The 14,378-nt window shown below is 36.8% G+C and overlaps 2 protein-coding genes across 2 annotated transcripts in view; one reads left to right on the top strand and one right to left on the bottom strand.

The window, feature by feature from the left end:
- Positions 1-14,378, top strand: part of LOC142342364 (uncharacterized) — a 94,156-nt gene that overhangs the window by 35,213 nt on the left and 44,565 nt on the right. The window lies entirely within an intron of this gene.
- Positions 1,293-1,712, bottom strand: LOC142343066 (peptide methionine sulfoxide reductase MsrB-like). Its single transcript, XM_075394755.1, has one exon. The coding sequence runs from the start codon at positions 1,710-1,712 to the stop codon at positions 1,293-1,295; it is 420 nt and encodes a 139-aa protein (XP_075250870.1).

The raw sequence follows: 14,378 nt of genomic DNA, 5'->3' as shown, positions 1-14,378 counted from the left end.
ATATGTTCCTTCCAAGTGAGGCTGTCGTTCATAGTGATTCAAGGTGCTCCCCAGTTTTCGATTGTTCCAGCGACCATTGACCCAACACCGGACTTAATCTCGACTTGATATTGAAACGACATTTCGATAAATTGAAGCTGTAAATTTTCGTAACTCAACGCAATATTGAATCTAGTTCTTGTTTGATTCTGTGTGCGTTTCCAAGATTTTCATTATATAATAATTTGAGATCGTCAGCGAAAAGAAAGACTTTGGAGTTGAAAACAGTTCCGGTACGTCATTAATGAAAATAAGAAAAAGTAGAGGCCCAAGTATTGAACCCAGAGGTACACCCGAGGTGACCGACGAATTCTTCAATATTAGGTTTCCAATTTTCACGTATTGCAGTCTGCCGCTCAGGTAACTCTTTAAAATCTTGAACAGCTTGCCGCCTATTCCAATGCAATTGATCCTACGTAAGTATTCCAAGATCAATTTGGTCGAAAGCTTTTGAAAAGTCATAGAGAAATGAGCTATTTTCTCGATTGTTCTCAGAACTGAATTTGTATATTTTATCTAAGTAGGTAATCAATTGAAGAATAACTGATCTTCTTTCACAAAAACCGTACTACGAATCAGTTATGAATTTTAGAAATTGACAATTGAGCCACACAAAAAATTTTCTTTTGAGACAATGCATAATAGTGTTACAGGACGATAATTTACCACATCTGCTTTTGATCCTTTTCTTAAAAATTGAGCTAACTGTCCCTATTTTCCATGCACTAGGATAGGTTCCGAGGCGCCTAAATTTTCTTAATAACTCAAAGATGGATTTCGTAAGTTCTTTTGCGCAGTTCTTTTGCAGTTGTCCTTTGAGGACAACTGCAGGCAAGTTATCAGGCCCACATGACTTTGATAAGTCTAATGACTCAAGAATTTCAACTACTGCTTCTTCCGTCACACTAAAATTGTTCAAAATTCTATTTTCATTGAAATTGTATTTAAAGACCGATGACACGGTAAAAACTGAACAGAAATATTTATAAAAAAGAGAGTTTCAGCATCACAGTTTGCTACGTCTTTGTTCCATCTAACCTGGGGTGGAACAGACGGTCCTTTTCGTAAGCTTTTAAAACACTTGTACATGAATTAAAAATACAGAAATAGTTAATCTTTTAATTACGATGTAGAAAAGTTAACATCACTACTAATGATCAAAGCTACATCTACTGTTAACTTTAGATACATTGCTATTTTACAATATTCACGTTTATAAAAAATTCACAAGCAATTCACTTTGCTGCTTTGTCTTAGTTTTCTTTGTGGAATTCGAGGGATACTCCATTTATACAATATCTCGTGTCCACAGGAACCATTCTGTTGTGGTACTTAGCATCGTCAAACTTATGACCCAAGTGAGCACCGCATGTCTTGCACAGCACTTCCACTCTCCGCATCCCAAAAGAATAATCCTCGCGTTCAATCATGGCGTCAAAACTATCAGCATAGAATGCAGGCCATCCACAATCAGACTGAAACTTATGATCGGATTTGAACAGCGGAGCCCCACAGCAGACACAATGATAAACGCCTGATTCCTTATGTTTATACAGGGGAGAAGTAAATGCTCGCTCCGTTCCAGCATGACGAGTGACTTTTATTGCCTCGTTGGATAAACCTTTCGCCTTCCAATCAGCATCTGTCATCTGGTCATAGGGTTTATCCGCCATTCCACAAGTCTGCTGCAAAGTCGGTGTTGCAAAAAGCGAGGCGAATTTCAATTGATGGGGGATTTTTGAACAAAATGCACGCACTCCTGTTATATGTCGTGAAAGTTGAAGAATTGTTAGGCTTCTTATTAGAAGACCCAAATTTGGACGCATTAACTTCTTAAAACAAACCGACTGACGTCTCGAACATCAGCTGAGAAAAATGTAAGACATGGATCTTTTCCGTTTGTGTCCCCCCGCTTAGTGGGTGCATATTATTTGCACCCCCCCCCCCAAAGCACGTATGTTTACATAATAATTTTACCCACCCCCCCCCCCCCCCCCCCTATTTTTACATGTAATAACACGTGCTCTTTAATTGGGGGAGCATGACGTATGGGGGGGCACAAACGGAGATCAAACAAAACATAGACAACTCTTGAAAACAATCAACTAATGGCGGAAGATGAGCCAAGCTAAAAACCTCCCTTCTTCAACAACAGCTCCACTTGAAGCATCAATTTAGTTGGGGCAGAGGCAATCATCCAGAGAAGACTAGATTCACCTCACACAATGCAAGTTCTTGGAGCTTTATAATGAAGCACGAGCGATACAAGTGAGGCTGCCCAAACAAAAAACGCCGAAAGAAGAGTCAGATTTGAAGAGCTTCAATAAATTCATGTGTCAAAGAAAGATCTCGAGTGCACTGAAATGTCTGTCCGATCACCAGAAAGGAGGAATTTTATCATTGAAAGAAAAAATCGGAGAGAAAACCGTTTTAAAACTATTGAAAGAAAAACACCCCTCACCTGGAACATTGGAGGAAGATTTTATTACTGACGACGTTGATACCCTCCCATATCACGACTCAATTTTTGACAAGATCAACACTGCGACGATCCGCAAAGCAGCCATGAGAACACATGGCACTGGCAGTCATGGGCCTTCAAGTCTAGATGCGGATGAATAGAGAAAGATCTTGACCAACTATGCACAATATTCAATAGATCTGTGCAAAACTATTGCCCAACTCGCGCAACGAATAGCTCGCGAGAAGCTCACTGAAAATAATCTAGAAGCATACAATGCGTGTCGACTCATACCCTTAAACAAATGCCCAGGCATCCGCCCCATTGGAATTGGAGAAGTTCTCAGACGGATTATCGGCAGATGCATAATCAGATGCATCTCAAAAGATCTCCAAACGATTGGCGATGCAACCCAACTATGTCTTGGACAAAAATGTGGAATTGAGCACGCTATACATTCGCTTAGAGAAACATACCAGCAACCAGAAACTGAAGCTATCCTCCTAATTGATGCATCAAATGCCTTCAATAAGCTCAATAGGAAACTAGCTATGCGGAATATTGACGAATCTGTCCTTCGCTAACATCAGCAGTCTACAATTCATATATCTACCCGTCTAAACTATTTGTCAATGGTGAAACCCTACTATCCGAAGAAGGAACAACACAAGGCGACCCAATAGCCATGGCAATGTATGGCATTTCAATCATGCTAATGATCAGAAAGTTGAATCCATCAATCGTTCAAAAATGGTACGCTGATGATGGCAGCATGGCCGGGACACTTCACGATTTGCAGGATGCCTTGAAGACCCTCGAAACAATAGGGAAAGCCTTCGGCTATTTTGTTAAAGCCCCGAAATGTCAACTGATAGTGAAAAACTGCTTACGTAAGAAGGCGGAGCGCATATTCAAGAACTCTGAAGTCGAGATTACTGATGGTACTCGAGTTCTGGGACCAGTAATTGGGGAAAGAAGAGACTGCGCGGAAAAAACCAAAGATTTCACAGAGAAAACGATAACCATGATACAAAAACTTGCAAAGTTCGCCAAAACATCACCACAGAATGCCTACGCATGTCTGACCAAAGCCCTGCAAAGTAAATTGACATTCATGACCAGAACAACACCAGATATGCACCAACATTTTGACACAATCGAGAATCATATTAAAACGGAACTGATTACAGCCATCACTGGCAAACCCAATCCCGATGAAACAATGCTGAAATTGTTGGCTCTGCCACTCAGACACGGAGGCCTGAATATACAACATCCAGGTCAGCGACTGAATAACTACACGAACTCATGTCTAATTTCCGATGCCTTCGCAGCCTGTCGAGAAGACGAATCTCAATCAAGTTGTTAATTGAGCGCAGAAACCAAAATGAATGATATGGATGAAAAAGAACAATTCATTGTTGCATTAGCTTCAGAGAAGCGTTCGTCCAATTGGTTGAATGCTCTGCCACTTAAAAAATACGGATTCAACATGAATAAATCAAAATTTCGAGATGGGCTGTGTTTGAGATATCAATGGGACCTTGAGAGAACCCCCAAACAATGCGCATGTGGAGAAAAATGGACAATCGCACACTCCCTCCACTGCCTGAAAGGAAGATATACTCACCTGAGGCATAACGAAATCCGTGATTGTTTCGGAGAGTTGTTGAATCAGGTTTGCCATGATGTAGAGATAGAGCCGAAACTTCTTCCGCTTCAAGGCGAGAGCTTTGCAAGCAACTCAGTAACCAAAGATGATGAGGCTCGACTCGACATTAAAGCAAATGGGTTGTGGGAGTCACGATTCCACCGTACCTTCTTCAACGTCAAGGTCTTCAATCCGCATGCTAAATCATGTCCATAAAACACCAAGGACGCTTACAGGTATCATGAATCACTGAAGAAACTGAATTATGAAAAGCGGATTGTTGAGGTTGAACAGAGCTCCTTCACGCCACTGATCTTCTCATGTACTGGCGCAGCGAGTCCCAACACAAACAAACTCGTCAAAACGATAGCTCAGAAATTGAGGCACAAACAAGAAGAGAGTTTTAGCGATATTGTTAGTTACATACGGACGAGGTTAAACTTTGCACTTCTACGAAGCTGCCTCCTATGCATAAGAGGCTGCAAAGTTTTAAAAAAACCGGAACTAACCGAATCATCCATAGGGGCCATTATAGAGGAGGGAAGGCTCAAATAATTTTAGTTTCTAGACGCGATGGTTATTACTGTCATCTGATGTTCCTTACATTGCTATTATATGTCTTTTCCTGACGCTATTTAATAGTTACCCTTTGTTGTACCACCGTGTTAATCTGAAATCACGCTTTTCTCCTTTTAAATTATATACACCTGCTAATATTGTTCTATGTACCTTGAATGTACGTGCTTTTCTTAACGCTAGCTTCTATTTGATTGGTAATTTGTTGTACCACCGCGTTAAACTGAATTCACGCTTTTCCCCATTGGGGCATAGGCTAGAAAAACTTTAATGATTCAAAAATTTCTAACTTGGAAGGGGTCTGGTAACTACTAAGCTATACGACCTATGCATGGTCATCTCTCACGATCGGTTTTTATATTGGTGGCTTAATTTCGTTTGAGCGCAATTAAACACGTAATTGATCCAAATCCTAGCATCGCACATAATTTGAAACAACAATTTTATAGATCAAATCCATAAAATTGAACAAAAATGGCACTGTACATAAAAAAATCTCGTCGTCAAATCAAATCAGTTTCCGAAAAAAACACTTAAACCTCAATAACTCCTCGAAACAAGCCTTTAAAACATTTTAATTTAAAATTCTACACCTGAAGAGCTTTTTAATGTTAACATTCACAAAGTTAATCATTAAATTACATAGAAACCTTTAATATTTCAAAAATTGCAGAAAAATTAACATCACTACTAATGATCAAAATTACATCTACTGCTAACTTTATATACATAGCTATTTTGAAATATTCAATTTCTAACTTGGAAGAGGTCTGATAACTACTAAGTTATACAAACTATGCATGGTCATCTCTCACAATCGGTTTTATATTGGTGGCTTAATTTCTGAATGCTTGCTATACAAATCTCGCAGAATATCAAAACGGTCAAACAATAATTTTGCAAAAATAGGACACATCTTTACAATAATTGCTTCAAACTTCGTTTGAGATCAATGAAAAATTTGAGTATCAGCAAACATGAAGACCTTTTGATGAATAAAGCAAACATTGCATACATCTGCATATTTATTAAATATAATTTTTCAGATATAATTGAATGTCAGGTTAACCGTGATTGCCTTTTTGTAATGTTGATTGTTGGAGCTAGCTCGTTAATTTGTTCTCCGGAGATGTGGGATAACATTCGAACACAACTCAAAGGGAAGATAATCTCGAAACCAGAATACAATTTACATCCAAACGCTAAAGATAAGTACAAGATAGTTCAAAATTGATTGCGATACGTTGAAAGTAATACCAAATATAGTTGGAATTGTTTATTGTCAGCGAAGGCGCTCCTGACGTCTATAACAAACTGAAAAAAAACTGAGATACCAGTGTTTCAAATTGTCAAGAATCTTTTATCTCGCCAAAGGATAAGAGAAAGTTGAAAAATTACAGCCAACTTCACTTGGATCCATTTATCGAATTAAAAACGCTCTTAATTGAATTGAATCTGAATTGAAAAATTGAACAAAACAACAAAGATTTGACGCGAATTTGCAAAAAAAACAGAATAGCAGACCCCAAAACAACGAAAGAAATACTCTGCATCTAATAATTAATTTTCAGTTTAGTTAAGTTCTGTGAAGTTCCCAGCGATTAGGTTCCTTGGTCTGGATCAGAACTTTTAAACTAAAATCTCTGTCGTTACAATTTATTTTGAGAAATTCCTAGCAACTAAGTTCCATGGTTTTGTTCAGAAAATAATATAACACGAAATGGGGAAAAATTGTAAAAACTGCAAGAAAGCGCTTAACGCAAACAAAAAGAGTTATACTTGTGTGGCATGTAATTGTAACATGCGTCTGACTCCTGAATATACAACTCTTTCTCCAGCTGCTATTACTGGCATTAGAGACCTTGGTATGAATGCCATTATAATATGCAAAGATTGTGTTAAAGAAAATGACAGGGGCAACTTTATTCACTGTCGAACCCCGGCCAACGTTGCTGAAAAATCGTTAGATTGGATGTTGGGGAAAAACTGAAGAATATGCAAGCCGACTAGCGGATTTAGTTGATGAGAAAATTGGGAAAGCTACAAATACGACTTGTAACAAAGTTGCAAAACTTATGCTGCTGTCGTTGCTGTTCAAAAAACTACAGGAAAACCTAAAAGGCGTTAAAAATTATGAGAACTCAAGAAGTCATAATATCAATAAATGTATAAGAAGACAAGGGATACCTGAGGATCCATATAGAACAAAAGAGGAAAATTTTGACCCAATAAACAATGAAGTTAACAATCTGCTCGAATCGATAGGTGTGAATGCACATGTCAAGGGGAAAAAGGCTGGGAAAATTTCAAAAAGGTAGAAAAAACCCAAGAGCGATATTAGAATTCTTGTCAAGCGAAAACGAAGCAAGAATCACTCTTGCGAAAAATCAATAATTCAGAATTATTTTGATCAAAAGAAACATTTAAATCCTGCCAGTGTTGACGAGCGATCATGCTCTGTAAGAAAACCAAATGTTAGAAAAGCGAAGGGAGTTGCTTGACGAAAGTGTAACAAAGGAGAAATTTAAAATTGGAAATCCAGAACTATTGGAGTCAAAGTGCAGTTGGGTATAAAAAATGCCCGTGCCTACTGACAGGGCTTTCTCCATATCCTCCAACTAAATACAAGAAGCTTAGCTAATATCGAAACAAGATCAAAAATCATAAATGCCGTAATTACCTCAGATTATAATGTTCTGTGTCCTTGCAAAACCTCATTGAACAATAACATCAAGAACTCTGAACTCTTTCATAACGATTACAATTTTTACAGAAGTGTTCGGGCCAAAATTGGAGAGATAAATGCTCATGGGGTTACCCTCATTGCTGTGAAAATTACTCTAATATCTGAACAATTGATATGCACTTTACCAACTCTTGTGTAGCGTGTAAAATTACTCTGAATGAAACTCAAGACTTTCTATATGCGTTTTAAAAGCCAGCCATATCGAGGCACGATAAAGAATTTCCAGTTGGCTCTGAGAAACCTTACTGAAAACAAACCAATTATCATATATTGAGACAATAATTTTCCCGAAGTAAACTGGAAGACACGGTATTGTCTCAACGAGACTGAAGACAGTCATCAAAAATTTTCAAAAAATATATTTCCGCAAATTATCGACCTCCTGACATGTTGAAACAACATCTTGGATACTGCCTTCTATCAAAATTGTCATATATCCGCTGATTTAGACAAATGTTTTCCATCTATCTGTAATCTAATTGACCAATAGCCCTTCGTCCATACTTAGAAAGCCCAATTACTGAAACAAAACAAATATTACAGAATTTCAAAACTTCGGAAATGCTGACTATGACGCTATAAACGAGCATCGTGTTGAAAAACCGTTTCAGGCATTTTGTTACACCCACATCAGCAAAAGGAAAGAAGAAATCACAAGGTATCTCGACAAAGTTTTTATTTTATATGTCCCAAAAAGAACAAGGCATAGAAAACCACTGCCGCCTTGGATTTCCTGCGGTACTTCGAATATGGTTAATAAGCTAGAGACAAAAAACGTTTAATGCAGAATAAACTAAAATCCTACAGAAAACAGTTGCTTTTAAAACTGGAAAACCAAATCACTGATTCAGCTAAAGAAAACAGAGTTGTGTACCCAGAAAAATTATTAGAATCAACAAATACAGACAGGATTTTTAAATATCTGAAATACTTAAACAAATCTGCATGCATGCTCAAATCCTTGGTGCATGATACCAAGCAAGGCTCACATTAATGCGAACAAGTAAATATGTTGAAAGAATTTTTTCACTCGGTGTTCTGCACAAAAACTAATTTCAGTTTGAATGATTCCAAAATAAAAGAACCATCTCCTACAATTTTTGCATCTCAAAGAATGCAATCAGAAAAATATTAGAGGACAGGGATGCCACAAAAATCCAGAGGGCCGAACGATATACCTCCTAGATTTTATGTGGAATAACCTCTGCAACATCAAGCGTTCAGTCCTTTGGAACACAAAGAAGCTGCTGAAAATACCCAACATCTGAAAAATTGCAGCCATAACGCCCATTTTCAAAAAGGAGACCGAAAAAAATTTAAAGTACCGTCCTGTCTCATTATTGAAAATTGATAGCAAAATTCTGGAAAAATGTATATATTTTGCCTTGTATAATCATTTTCCAAACTTCCTAAATAAGAGTCAACATGGTTTTGTCAGGAGAAGATCTGTGCAAACAAATATGCTGGTTTCTCTCAAAACAATATATGAAGCTCTTGATCACGACCCTTACTCTGAGAAAATTGCTTTCTACACCAACTTCTCAAAAACTTTTGACAAAGTATCACATTATAAATAATTCAAAAGTTGATTGACATTGGAGTTGGTGGATGTTTGCTTGAAATACCAATCCACTACTTGAAAGATTGACAACAATATGTGCGTGTGGAGAATACAAGATTGATGATACCCGATATAAGAAGCAGGGCACCACAGGGGTTCCTCTTAGGCCCATTAGTCTTCTTTACTTTTATTGACAACCTTCCGGATGTCCTGATGTTTTCTGAGCCCTTTATTTTTGCTGATAATCTTAAAATTTTGGCAAAGAAGCTACTGGGAAGTTCAAGATGATCTACATGGGATTGAGAACTGCTTAATTCAGAATTAAAAGGAGCTGGCAATAGACAAGTGTGCATATGTCAACTTCAGAGGTAGAGACCCACAGTAAAAATTTATGAGAAAAGACTTGAAAAAATCCACGATTGTCAAAGATCTTGGTAATCACTTGACGGCTGAAGTATCCTAGAAACAGTATACTGAAGAAAGAATGAAGAAAAAGGAAATTATTCTGTACATGCTTAAGCGAATTGTTGCAATTAAAGAAAGCACGTCTGTAAAATTGGGATTACCTAAGTCCTTAATTTTGCCGGTACAGCTGTATAATTTTACGTGCTTGACTGCAGGAAGAACTGAAAATCAAATTCTGAAAAAAAATCCAAAAGAAGGTAGTCAAAAAGATAACGTGAAATAAAGATACATAATACTCTAATATCTGAACAATTGATATGCACTTTACCAACTCTTGTGTAGCGTGTAAAATTACTCTGAATGAAACTCAAGACTTTCTATATGCGTTTTAAAAGCCAGCCATATCGAGGCACGATAAAGAATTTCCAGTTGGCTCTGAGAAACCTTACTGAAAACAAACCAATTATCATATATGGAGACAATAAGTTTCCCGAAGTAAACTGGAAGACACGGTATTGTCTCAACGAGACTGAAGACAGTCATCAAAAATTTTCAAAAAATATTTTTCCGCAAATTATCGACCTCTTGACATGTGGAAACAACATCTTGGATACTGCCTTCTATCAAAATTGTCATATATCCGCTGAATTAGACAAATGTTTTCCATCTATCTGTAATCTAATTGACCAATAGCCCTTCGTCCATACTTAGAAAGCCCAATTACTGAAACAAAACAAATATTACAGAATTTCAAAATTTCGAAAATGCTGACTATGACGCTATAAACGAGCATCGTGTTGAAAAACCTTTTCAGGCATTTTGTTACACCCACATCAGCAAAAAGAAAGAAGAAATCACAAGGTATCTCGACAAAATTTTTAATTTATATGTCCCAAAAAGAACAAGGCATAGAAAACCACTGCCGCCTTGGATTTCCTGCGGTACTTCGAATATGGTTAATAAGCTAGAGACAAAAAACGTTTAATGCAGAATAAACTAAAATCCTACAGAAAACAGTTGCTTTTAAAACTGGAGAACCAAATCACTGATTCAGCTAAAGAAAACAGAGTTGTGTACCCAGAAAAATTATTAGAATCAAGAAATACAGACAGGATTTTTAAATATCTGAAATGCCTAAACAAATCTGCATGCATGCTCAAATCCTTGATGCATGATACCAAGCAAAGTTCACATTAATGCGAACAAGTAAATATGTTGAAAGAATTTTTTCACTCGGTGTTCTGCACAAAAACTAATTTCAGTTTGAATGATTCCAAAATAAAAGAACCATCTCTTACAATTTTTGCATCTCGAAGAATGCAATCAGAAAAATATTAGAGGACATGGATGCCACAAAAATCCAGAGGGCCGAACGATATACCTCCTAGATTTTATGTAAAATAACCTCTGCAACATCAAGCGTTCAGTCCTTTGGAACACAAAGAAGCTGCTGAAAATACCCAACATCTGAAAAATTGCAGCCATAACGCCCATTTTCAAAAAGGAGACCGAAAAAAATTTAAAGTACCGTCCTGTCTCATTATTGAAAATTGATAGCAAGATTCTGGAAAAATGTATATATTTTGCCTTGTATAATCATTTTCCAAACTTCCTAAATAAGAGTCAACATGGTTTTGTCAGGAGAAGATCTGTGCAAACAAATATACTGGTGTCTCTCAAAAGAATATATGAAGCTCTTGATCACGACCCTTACTCTGAGAAAATTGCTTTCTACACCAACTTCTCAAAAACTTTTGGCAAAGTATCACATTATAAAGAATTCAAAAGTTGATTGACATTGGAGTTGGTGGATGTTTGCTTGAAACACCAATCCACTAATTGAAAGATTGACAATATGTGCGTGCGGAGAATACAAGATTGATGATACCCGATATAAGAAGCAGGGCACCACAGGGGTTCCTCTTGGGCCCATTAGTCTTCTTTACTTTTATTGACAATCTTCCGGATGTCCTGATGTTTTCTGAGCCCATTATTTTCGCTGATAATCTTAAAATTTTAGCAAAGAAGCTACTGGGAAGTTCAAGATGATCTACATGGGATTGAGAACTGCTTAATTCAGAATTAAAAGGAGCTGGCAATAGACAAGTGTGCATATGTCAAATTCAGAGGTAGAGACCCACAGTAAAAATTTATGAGAAAAGATTTGAAAAAATCCACGATTGTCAAAGATCTTGGTAATCACTTGACGGCTGAAGTATCCTAGAAACAGTATACTGAAGAAAGAATGAAGAAAAAGGAAATTATTCTGTACATGCTTAAGCGAATTGTTGCAATTAAAGAAAGCACGTTTGTAAAATTGGGATTACCTAAGTCCTTAATTTTGCCGGTACAGCTGTATATCTTTACGTGCTTGACTGCAGGAAGAACTGAAAATCAAATTCTGAAAAAAATCCAAAAGAAGGTAGTCAAAAAGATAACGTGAAATAAAGATACATAATACGAATGCCAGCTTTGACTACGAAACATACTTCCACTACCAATTTTTATCCAGCTGAACGCTTTATTGCTAGTTTAAAAAGCTCTGGATGAAGAAAACAGCGGCATCAAATTACCAGAAGTACATTCGAAAGAATTAAGGAAAACCGAAATTTTGAAAACGACGAAAACTCGAACAGAGAAAGCGCGCAGAGGATTCACCCTCAAAACCATTCAAATTAAAAACCGCCTGAAAAATTTCATAAATTTAAGAGAACCAGTTGGATTGAAAAACCGATTGATATGTAGAACGTGGAATTTTTTCGAGAAGAAATTTTCTTAGCCAAATTTTTGCACTTGGCAATTGTTCTGCGATTGTCAAAACAGTAGAAATTGAAGGACCTTATTTTATTTTGATGACTGGAATCTGAGACGCTTCAACACAGCTGTAAATTCCCCTAACAAGAACAAAAACAACAACAACAACAACAACAACAACAAGGAATGTGCAACACTTATGCTCGAGTATAATTGTTCTAAAAACATTTAACAAAAAAGAAATATAGGGGAAAACTAGACTGGATCTCATGATAATTCAACATTTTTTTTGCAAAAGAGAAGCAACTTTACACCAATTTTTGCCGGAAAACTGAAGAAACTATGTCACTTGCAAGTGATATTCTTAACGCCAAATTTAAGATTATGCCTCCCTACCAAAAAATCATCATTCCATAAACCTGAAATCTCGGTTGGTACAAGTTTGATGACACCCGATATAAGAAGCAGGGCACCACAGGGGTTCCTCTTAGGCCCATTAGTCTTCTTTACTTTTATTGACAACCTTCCGGATGTCCTGATGTTTTCTGAGCCCTTTATTTTTGCTGATAATCTTAAAATTTTGGCAAAGAAGCTACTGGGAAGTTCAAGATGATCTACATGGGATTGAGAACTGCTTAATTCAGAATTAAAAGGAGCTGGCAATAGACAAGTGTGCATATGTCAAATTCAGAGGTAGAGACCCACAGTAAAAATTTATGAGAAAAGACTTGAAAAAATCCACGATTGTCAAAGATCTTGGTAATCACTTGACGGCTGAAGTATCCTAGAAACAGTATACTGAAGAAAGAATGAAGAAAAAGGAAATTATTCTGTACATGCTTAAGCGAATTGTTGCAATTAAAGAAAGCACGTCTGTAAAATTGGGATTACCTAAGTCCTTAATTTTGCCGGTAGAGCTGTATAATTTTACGTGCTTGACTGCAGGAAGAACTGAAAATCAAATTCTGAAAAAAATCCAAAAGAAGGTAGTCAAAAAGATAACGTGAAATAAAGATACATAATACAAATGCCAGCTCTGACTACGAAACATACTTCCACTACCCATTTTCATCCAGCTGAACGCTTTATTGCTAGTTTAAAAAGCTCTGAATGAAGAGAACAGCGGCATCGATTTACCAGAAGTACATTCGAAAGAAACAAGGAAAACCAAAATTTTGAAAACGACGAAAACTTGAACAGAGAAAGCGCGCAGAGGATTCACCTTCAAAACCATTCAACTTAAAAACCGCCTGAAAAATTTCATAAATTTAAGAGAACCAGTTGCATTGAAAAACCGATTGATACGTAGAACGTGGAATTTTTTCGAGAAGAAGTCTTCTTAGCCAAATTTTTGCACTTGGCAATTGCTCTGCGATTGTCAAAACAGAAGAAATTGAAGGACCTTATTTTATTTTGATGACTGGAATCTGAGACGCTTCAACACAGCTGTAAATTCCCCTAACAAGAACAAAAACAACAACAACAACAACAACAACAACAACAACAACAACAACAACAACAACAAGGAATGTGCAACACTTATGCTAGAGTATAATTGTTCTAAAAACATTTAACAAAAAAGAAATATAGGGGAAAACTAGACTGGATCTCATCATAATTCAACATTTTTTACAAAAGAGAAGCAACTTTACACCAAACTTTACGCCGGAAAATTGAAGAAACTATGTCACTTGAAAGTGATATTCTTAACGCCAAATTTAAGATTATGCCTCCCTACCGAAAAATCATCATTCCATAAACCTGAAATCTCGTTTGGTACATTAGAAAAATGTATTGGATGGGGATCCATCTATGTTGGGCGGACAAGCCGGCATGTTACCACTGAGATTTCTGAACAAAAAAAGATGGATTCACAGCTGGTCAACAAAAATGGAAAATCATGTATTCTTGTCGCATAGTAAAGAAACTCATGACAATCGGAGCTATATATATCAGTAAGTTGAAGCTGGGAATAAACACTTGCAATGAATATAAGGGCGGGAACTCATGCTAACAATTGTTTACATGATAAAATTGACTTGGGATATGGAAAATAGGGAAAAAAATTTTTTTGGCATGAAAAAACGATATATCCAGAAACCTCCCAAAAAGTGATACTTAGGTGGGCGAGGGCAAACTTGGATTTAACCTAGAAATACAAAAGCATGGTTGTACTAAATAAAAA

The sequence above is a fragment of the Convolutriloba macropyga genome, chromosome 7, assembly GCF_964194025.1.
Source record: "Convolutriloba macropyga chromosome 7, txConMacr16.3, whole genome shotgun sequence".
In the NCBI taxonomy this organism is placed as follows: domain Eukaryota; kingdom Metazoa; phylum Xenacoelomorpha; order Acoela; family Convolutidae; genus Convolutriloba; species Convolutriloba macropyga.
This window is presented reverse-complemented; position numbering and strand designations above follow the sequence as displayed.

What these genes read in the sequence shown, in the direction of transcription:
- LOC142343066 (XM_075394755.1), bottom strand. Translation starts at nt 1,712, where the DNA reads ATGGCGGATAAACCCTATGACCAGATGACAGATGCTGATTGGAAGGCG.